Source organism: Camelus ferus, chromosome 19 (genome assembly GCF_009834535.1).
Source record: "Camelus ferus isolate YT-003-E chromosome 19, BCGSAC_Cfer_1.0, whole genome shotgun sequence".
Lineage (NCBI taxonomy): Eukaryota > Metazoa > Chordata > Mammalia > Artiodactyla > Camelidae > Camelus > Camelus ferus.
In genome coordinates, this window is record NC_045714.1 from 34302429 (window position 1) to 34312121 (window position 9693).

Sequence of the window (9693 nt, forward strand, 5' to 3'; positions counted from 1 at the left end):
GAACAGAACTTTGATGCCAAACAGACTAGCATTTAAGTGTAGGCTCTGTTCCAGAGCAGCTGTGTCACTCTGAACAAACTACTTCCCCTCTCTGAGCCTCAGTGTCCTCATCTATAAAATGAGGGTAACATATGCTAAGTGGGCCTCAACTGTTTTGCTTCTTGTTTTCCCTGACGCATCTGTGTCTTGGCCTTTCTTCGGGATCTGCCCAGTTTTCCAAGTTAACAATAATGCAGCCACCCCTTTATGGAGCACTAGTATGTGGTAGGCACTTGCCGAGAGCTTCAGATGAAGGGTCCATTTGATTCCTGCATTATTGTCTCAAACAGGTACCATATGGTTAGCATCTCATACTCAGAAGGCTCACAATCAAATGGCAACTGTTATTAATATTTCTATGAGCCAGGCCCCGTGCACCTCCAGACATCTTTATCAGGCTAAAAAGCTCCATGAGGACAGGGTCCACATCCTGGTGGCTGCCTGTAGACACTTCATACAGATTGGCTGAATGAGTGGTTGTAAACACTTCTTTGCATTCCTGCACAGTGGCCAGGATAAAGCCTGACCACGGTAGGTGCTTGATGAATATTTGATTAACTGGAGCCACAAAAATGTAAACTGTCCTCAGTGGTTTTAGTCTGAATCCCAAAATGCCGTGAAAGCCTGTCAGCAGAGCTCCTCCTGCTAATTAGAACTCCTCCGAGTTCCTTCTCTGAGAATGCTCCAGGCCTCCTCCACAACCAGGCCCCAGCTTTTTCCTCAGTGGTGGCTGTGTGGCTGTCCGGGGAGAGACCGCTTGCCGTCCAGACCTCATCACAGCCCAGGCAGAAGGTGGCAGAACCAGCCAGGAAGCACCCCTCCCACTGAGGAGCTGCCCGGGCCTCTCCTCACGCCTGTCCCTCCTGGGCCGGCTTCACAGGCCATCAGCCAAGTTCCCTCTTCTGAGGCTGCTGACCAAGCTTCCAGAGACCTTGTGGTAGGAGGTCGGCTAGTGCAAGCTTTAGTGGGGCACAGAAGTGACCCCAGAACTCAGTCCTTAAAAAACTCAGTCCTGACAGTGCTACCAAAAGGGAAGGGGCACAAACAGGGCCTTTGAAGCTGGGGGCCCAGAAGCAGGAGATTACATGTGCTCCTTAGCCTTGCAGACAGGGCATCCGTGGCCCAGGCCTGCACTTCCAGTTATGTTTCCTTTCTCCCCTCTTCATCCTCAGCTGACAACCATGAGCACTACGTGCCTGGCATCTAGAAATTCACATTAGAGGACACAGACTGATGGCCTGCCACAGACACACTTTAATATATGCATTTAAAAATGTTGCCTAGTTGGCCACATTAAAAAAAAATCAAGAGATGTCACAAACATCCAGACTTCTGCCTTATAAATCAGAAGATCTGACAACATTGGGCCCGCACTCTTGAATGGCAGGAATGGGGGCAGCAGGCCAGCAGCTGCCTCTTTCAAGCAAACATTCTCCAATTTGCTATCATTCCCAAACAGCCCTGCCGACCTACATTGTCTCTAGACAACTGGGGTTGGCGTCCCCTGCTATACATGTTTTATTAGCGCATACAGACCTCCTAATGACCTTATGAGGCAGACAGCTTCATGTCCCCATTTTACAGATGAGGAAACAGAGGCTCTGAGAGAAGAAGTAAGTTGGCCAGGATTCGAACCCAAGCAGCCTGAATCCAGAGACAAACACAAGGACACTGGTCTGCAGCAAAATGAGCAAAATATGGACAATGCGGTGAGTTTTTAAAATGTATTCATTCGAAGGAGTACTTTTTTTTTCCTGATTTTACACAGCCTTCTTACTTTAGGGATAAAGTTATTAAAATGCTCTTTCTCTCACTATGTAATAGTAACAGCAAACAGAACAAGTGTTGTTTGAATGTCCTTGTCTGGCAAAATAAAAAGCTGGCCAACCTAGGATAGATTCCCAAATGCACTGACGTTTGAAATCTAAGTCTGAGGACCATTTCTCTGATATACAGCCTTCCTGTCCCAGGATGACAGCATGTTTCTGCTGCTCCTCCTGGTTCAAAAAACCCCCACCTCTATCTGCATCTCATCCTATCTTTGAAGAGGCAGCTTTTGAACCTAGCCTTTCCCAAGCTCTCTCCCTCCAGCAAACCCACAGAGCATTTGTTCCCGCCTCTTGTTAAATTTATCTCACTCTTCCTCAGGTTACAGTTACCTGTATCCTACCCACTCTTGTACCCCCAAAGTGGTTCTAGAACAGAGGAAAGAGCTGCTGAATTGTTAGTCAGTCAGCGCGTGACGAGCCCTTAGAAGGGCACCACCTCTGACTATCACTTTGCTGGTGTGGGAAAGCAAAGAGCCGTGCCTCAGGCCACCCAGGGAGTCATGGCAGAGCTGAGAGGAGTCTCCCCACCCCTGGGTGCTGGCTCTTTCCACTGCACCAGGCTGCTTCCCAGACACTCCCTTTTGGTTGACTCAGCACCTCAACCCAGAGGTGCTTGAGCGTGTGACAAACACTTCATAAATATCTGCCCATTAAGCCCAGGGAGCACAGGCCTCCCTCTCCAGGCTGGAGTTTCGTATCACCTGCATCAAATCCCCACTCAGCGCCAGCTGCCCATCGAGTGAAGAAATGGTCCTTCGAGTCCCTGGTGACCTAGATGTAGAAAGACTCCCATATGGCTCAGAAATGCAATCCGCATTAGGCCAGAGTTATGATCTCAGCATTGCTGAGTACTCTTGGATAAGTGTCTTCACCTCCCCAGGTGTTAGGTGCTCCAGAAAGCTGGAATGCTGAGAGCAGATAAGAGGAAGAATTCCGCAAGCCTACTGGATTCTTATAGACACTAGATGGCTTTCTAAGAGGAACCTCAGACTCCTGCCTCTAGAGGCCTCTGAGGACAGGGAAGGATCTGGTCCACCAGGGGCAAATGGATGGTTCCACTGGAACTGTGCCAGAGTGAGCCTGGATGGTCCCTCAGACTCTGTGGCCACTTTTGGGGTTGCTGGGGTCAAGAGCCAACAAGTCTTTTAAAGTTTTGTTTTAATGCAGTCTTTTATTATCATTTTTTAGAGGAGGTACTGGGGACTGAACCCAGAACCCTGTGTATGCTAAGCATGCACCCTACCACTTGAGCTATACCCTCCCACCAAGAGCCAATGAGTATTTAGAACTGTTTGGAAATGTCCCAAGCTGGGCAAGACATTATTATTATTATTATTATTACTATTACTATTACTATTAATATTACTATTATTATTCACGAACTCAATGCAGAAAAGAAAGCGATGACAGTGGCATCACCTCTCTAAAGCCTTCCTGCCCTGCTGAGTAGGAAAGACCATCCCCCTCTCCCTGTCCCATTGCACCCTTATCAGCATTATCACAGCTCCTTGATGGATCATCATACCTACAAGTTTAGACACTTGTCTCCTTGTTAGCCGTGAGATTCTTGAAAGTGGGGAGTCACCTCTTACTCCTTCCTATATTCTGTGTACTTGGTCCAAGGCCTGATAAATAAATAAATAAACCAATGCTGCTCAATGTTTAGCTAGAGAAGGAATCCCCTCTACTCCTATTCTGGGACAAGGTAGCATTTAGGTCTTTTAGAGCCATAGGTGCCTCCAGTCCCTTTGGGACATGCAGAGGGAAACTGGCTGACCCAGAGTTAGTCAGTGAGGAGGCTCAGACTGAAAAGCAGCCCTTTCAACTCCCGGTACCGTGCACTTGCAGCTAAAGTGTCTCAGGTTGTACAGCACACTGGCTGTGTAACTCGGGGCAAGATCCCTGGCCTCTCTGCCCTGGCTTCCTCACCTGTGAAATGGGTAAAATTATAGTGCCTACATAATGAGACTGTCTGAGGAGGAAGTGGCCTGTGTAAAACAGAGCACAGCCCACTGGAGGTGCTCAAAAAGTGTGCCTGTCACGACTGTCAGTCACTCTCAGCCGCTCTCCTTGGTAAAGGGGCACCCGCCATCCATCAGCAAAGCAGAGCTCACGGTGAAAGGAAGACTTCCCAGCACTGAGCGCCACGGTCTTCAACCTAGGCATGCGTGCAAGTGTACACACAACTCACAGCCGCGACAAGCAGGGGAGGTAGTGGAACCGCTGCAAGAACACGCTCCTCCCAGAGTCAGGCAGCCCGGGCGTCGCGTAACAGTTGTACCACTTACTGCTGTGCAGCCTTAGGCAAGCCAGTCTCTCTAAGCCTCAGTCTCCTCATCGATCAGACTGGCATAATCTGTTACGAGGATTACCTGAGACAGGTAATGGTCAGATGCTCCATAAATGACACTGAGAGTCTTAATAGTTATCTCATTTTTATTTAACAAAATCCACCTGACAAAATGTCAGAACCAGAAGGGGCCTTAGGGATCACATAGTCCAGTTTTCTCATTTTACAACTGGGGACCCAGAGGTCTTGAGAGGAGGTGTGACTGGCCCAAGGTCACACAATGAGGTGGTGGTAGAACGAAACTCAGGATGTGAATCTCCTGATTTTCTACTGTGCATCCATTCTGGTCCACTTAATGCTCCTTTTCTGTCCCCCTCCCCAACAGGGGAAGTGGCTGGAATCACTCTCTTTCCAGACCCCTTCCCTTCACACTCATGGTTCACCAGCCAGCACCTTCTGTTTGCCAACATCACCACTCTCCCAGGCACACCTCGCCCCTTCAAGCCTGATTCAAGGAGCAGGTAAAACAACTGTTGGCCACTGGCCATAGCAATAACAACAGTATTAGCATAAGTAATAATAATGACAACCAACAATCTGCACAGTGCCCTATACTTAAAAGTGCTTTTACCTACACTGTCAACACATTCCCACAGTTTCTCCCTAACCCAGTTGGCTTAGGGACATAATTTCCTCAAATTTATTCTGTTCAACACTTACTGAGGGCCTACTTTGTGCCTAGCCACAGGCTAGAGGGTGGAGACACAGGAAAAAGACAGGGCCTCTGCAGGGAGGAACCCACCATTGAATAGGGATTTAGGGCAGGTGGGGATACAAGTTCTTTTGCCTGAATGGTGCAGCAGCGAAATGCCCTGCCCCAGCCTATTGGCAGCCATCTTGATCATACTGTCAAGAGGCAGAATGTCTCTGTAGAATAAGGTAGAGCAAGAAAGGGTGAATGCAAGGCGAAACAGGAGAGCAGGAGAGAAGATAAGGAATAGAAAATACAGACACCAAAAACTGGACCTCCTTGTCTCAGGGAGATTCTAGCAGAGACTCCTGGAAGGGCAAGGGAGCAGCAGTGGGATCCATTGAAACCAGGAAGCCTTGGTCCCTGCCTCCCTGCCAGCACATAAGATTCTGATGCTTCTGTTTCCTTAGGGACTCTGCCCTCTGATGCCAAGATTTTCCAAACCCAGAGCTGGGCTATATATGCCTCGCTGGGACCATCATTTGCTAGAATGATGTCAGCGCCCTTGCAGTGGAAATGTCTGTACCTCCTGGCTGCTTCCTAGGCCCTCAACCTGGCAGCCCAACACACTCCAGCGTTCATTATCCCCTGACAGGGACACCATCTGCAGGGATGTGGAAGAGACCAGTGGGGTGGGGGAGGTGGGAGAGAACAGGACTAAAAGCAGCCACCCCTCCTCCCTTTCCCTAATCTCCTAAGTCCCTCATTCCTGAGAACCTACTATGTGCCAGGCACAGGGAATGTTTTAAATGCTTCCATATACATCTCATTCAATCCTCACATCAACCCTCTAAGACATGTTCTTCCCGGATTTACAGATGAGGAAACTGAAGCTTGGGGAAGGGAAGTAACTTGAAAAGGTCACCCCAGTGATGGTACAGGGATGCCAATATAGGACTGTCTGATGCCTTCAGTTCCATGAGGCCCCCAAGGTCAATGTTTCACTTGAGAAGTCCAGAGTTGAAAGAGATCAACTGAGGAAACATCAATTAATTCATAGACCTAAATTTATATTCTGGATTACTCTAATAGAGACGTCCCCCTGACATATACGAAAGAGCTCCTTGAGTGGCACATTAAAATTGTACAGACCATCTAATCCAACTCTTGCATTTAACAGATGAGCAGACAGACACCCATGCCTAATGAATTTTAAGATGGCTACTTGTGGCCTACTGGCAAGCTGAGGGACTAGAACCCCAGTGTCCAGCACTTTCCCTACCCCACCCGCCTGCAGAGATCTCCCTTTTCTAGGAAGCAACTCCTGCCCATCCCACCTCCAGATGGGCCAAGAAGACAGAGGAAACAGGCAGTGTGGCACCAGGCCTCTCCTCAGTCTGCAGGACTGATGAAGGGAATAGGGGGCTTCCCAGGCTAGTTAGTGTTCACAGCAAACAGCCCATCATCTCCCTGCTGAAGAGCGGGAGAAACCATATCCCGTGGAAGCTCCAGGGAGACTGAGGCTCAGATCGCCTACTCTAGGGGTCACGGACATTTTTTCCAGATCTACCGCAGGGCCCTGATTCTTCTCAGGGGGGAATATGGGAAGGAAGAAGTCATTGGCACTTGACCTTGGGCTGGGTGTGGGGTTCCATCCTTCTCCCACGCCCAGGTACCCTTGCTCCTCCTCCAAGAAGGAAAGAAGCTTAAATGTTTGCCGAATGCGGGAGAAGAAAGACAAATAAGAATGGGGTGGTCCCTAAAATCCTCCTAATCGCCTGCTTTGAGCATCTTCTCTGTTGCCACCAGCATCTTCTAATTAGTGAATTTCACACTGGGGTGTGTGTGTGTGTGTGTTGGGGTGCGCTTAGAAGGAGGTAGGGGAATGAAGGGAGGGTAAGAATGAGTCACAGTTAACCCCTCCTCGGCCGGTGCCCTCTGAGGGATTCTACCGCAGCGAGCAGCCCCCGCCCGCCGCCCGCCGCGGTGCAGCGCAGGCCCCCTTCCTGGCTCCGCCGAGGCCTCCTCACCTGAGTCCACTTGCCCTCCGCAGCCCCGCCGGCTTTCACCACTCCGGCCCGGCTTGGCGCAGCGCCTCTGCAGTCGCTGCTGCAGCTGCCTGGCTCTGATCAGCAACCTGCGGCAGGGGGAAGAAAGACAGGGGCGGGTGAGCGCGGGCGGGGACACCCGGGCAGCCGAGCCCCCGGCCGCTGACAGCTGGGCCGCCGCAGCCAGAAAGCCCGCAGGGCAGGCTGCCCGCCGGGCGCCGGGTCCGTTCCCCGGTGCGGCCCGCTCCTCCCCTCCCCCGCACTTGGCACTCCGGGCTGCGGCGGGCACAGCTGAGCGGTGGGCCCGGAGGCCCCCGGGGTCCCAGTCATCACCTGCGGAGGCTTCCATGCCTTCGGCTGCCCAGCCCAGGCCGCCGAACTGCTCTTCGGAGCCCCTGCTGGAGGCGGCTAGTTGAGTGCTCGCCGGGGCTGGGGCTGCCGGGAGGGAGGCGGGGGAGGGTGAGGTGGATGGAGGGGACGAGCCAGTCGGCGGCTCGCCGGCAGCTGCGTAAGCCGTCCGTCTTCACTTTCCTTCTTAAAGAGATAGTTAGCATCTTGCTCCCTCAGAAGGCGCGGGAGCGAGGACGCCAGCATGCATGGAGTTGGGGCCTCTCCCACCTCCACACCAGCGTGTACTTGGAGCTGGGCAGCGGGGCAGGGCGGAGAGCACGTTGATCCACTGACAGGTCGTGTGACCCTGGCCAAGTCCCTTCGCCTCTCTGGGCCCCAGCTTTCTCATCTGTAACATGGCGTGATGATACCATGATACCAATCTTACCTCCTGGGACACGGTCAGTAGGCTTAAATAATAATTTGATCCTAATTCTTTTAGGAACATTATTCACTCTCCAAACCAAGTACCTCTGAGTACCAGAACTATTTACTGCAAACAGAATCTTATATATCTGAAAACAAAAATGTTTTTCTTTGAAGTATTAAGATGGAGAATCATTGGCAAGATGGAAGGAGAAACAATCACAACCCAAAGTGTTCATTATACACCTTTCTCCTCTGTCTTCCACCCACTATCACAGGGGAAGACGGGGAAAAACAAGTGGGAAAAGTCCAGAAAACTGGATTCTCTGCTTAGCCCTTCCATTTCCAGCTCTGCAACTTTATATAAATTAATTCACTCTCTGGGACTGGTTTCTTATCTGCTCCATGTGTGGGAAGTGGGGTGCAATGGGAAGGGGCTCCTTCCTCTGAATCAGTCCTGTCTATTTGATCAGTCATTCCTCTGCTCAAAACCACCCCTCACTTCTTCCAGATCTCTGTTCAAATGTCACTGTCCCAGGAAGGCCTTCCTTGACCAATAAAATAGTAATTCCCTCCTTCCTCATTTCCTCTGCCCTAGTTTTGCTGTGTTTCACCACCACCTGACGTATTGTATTTTTACTATTTGTTATTCTGTCATTATTGCCCCCACTAGAACATACACTCCATTAGGGAAGGGACTTTTTCTCCTGCTATATCCCCAGTGCCTAGGATGCTGCCTAACACATATCTGGTGCCCACTAAATATTGACTAAGTGAATAAGAGAGTAAGCATGCATGGTGCCAGGCCCTAGTCTTCTTTAAGAACACTAGGCCAGATGTTATCCTGGTCTCTTAAGACTCTTTGGATCCTTAAGTCTCTGTCTACTCTTGGCAGGATTGAACTTGGTACCCTCCACCCTAAGCTCACTTTTCCAAGAATTCGTAAAGTGACTTTACCAACTTCATATCATGACTGCAATACTGGCCTGGTGAGAAATAATTAATATTTACAACATACAACACACATTTAAAATAATTATTTTAAATTAACTGTTACTTCTCAAAGTTAAATCTTTTTAGTAGCTCTGATTTGTGGTAAATCCATTGCTCTATAATAATATACATAATTTTGCAACAAATGTCTATGAATTTTTTGGCACTGGTTATATTTTTTCCTTATTCAATGAAATTGAATTCCCGTATCAGATGGCCACCATTATATTACACTTTGTGATAAAATATGGCAGAGCAATTGTAGCAGGAATAGGAAACTGCAGTTGAAAAAGCCATGTGAAATAAGGCCTGCTGTCTTAAAAAAACAAAACAAAACAAAAAAAACCAAAACCCTAATGCTAAACTAGCAAGTGAATTAATGGAATGTTTTCATTGCCCTAAGGCCCATCTAAATTATATAAGTGAATTATTTACGGTTAAAGCAAAGCCAAAGGAAGCCATGTAATTATTGTTTGTTCATCAAGAGATAATTTCTGAGATCCTCATCTAAAAAACTTTTTTCTTGCCTATCTTCATATTTTTTTCACTTGATACTTACAAGAATACATTTCCCAGAAATATCCACAAGGAACTTTCCCCCCAAAACAGAGAGAACCTCTATCCACATTACTCCCTTCTGGAATGGTGTTAGCTAGTAAGAATTCTCCTCTTAGTGTCATAAAAAGCGCAAGATTGAGAAGGAGACAGCCAGTGTTTAGTAATAATATAAATTGCAACAAATGAGGATTTTAAGCATAAAACAAAATTATTCTAAAGAAATTAGTAGTTTTACTTTGTACAAATTGGGAAATACTTAAATTTTTTTAGTTTCAAAAGCAATTTTGTTTCCAATTCTGGGTAAGCACACTCATCCCACTGAATGCAGTAATAAACTGAACAAAATGCAGACAGCAGCTACTTGGGGACTCTGAAGAGAAAATACTAGGAGGCAAATTGGGGAAGAAGGCCAGAATTTGACATAACACTGATTAGTGAATTTACTGGTTTTGTTTCCTCTGGTGTCCCCCAGCCTGGTCTCAAGGCAGC

General features: G+C 48.5%; 1 protein-coding gene across 2 annotated transcripts in view; it reads right to left on the reverse strand.

Annotated features, from left to right (window-relative positions):
- SNPH (syntaphilin) overlaps positions 1-7454 on the reverse strand; it is a 40790-nt gene extending 33336 nt beyond the window's left edge. Inside the window, exons 1-2 of one of the 2 annotated variants that reach the window (XM_032461988.1) lie at positions 7231-7454; positions 6880-6986 (exon numbers count right to left, since the gene is read on the reverse strand). In XM_032461988.1, coding sequence (XP_032317879.1) covers positions 6880-6986; positions 7231-7451 — 328 coding nt within the window. In that variant the 5' untranslated portion in view covers positions 7452-7454. The remainder of the gene's footprint in view (positions 1-6879; positions 6987-7230) is intronic. The other variant, XM_032461989.1, reaches the window with a different exon arrangement.
- Positions 7455-9693: the final 2239 nt, after the last annotated feature.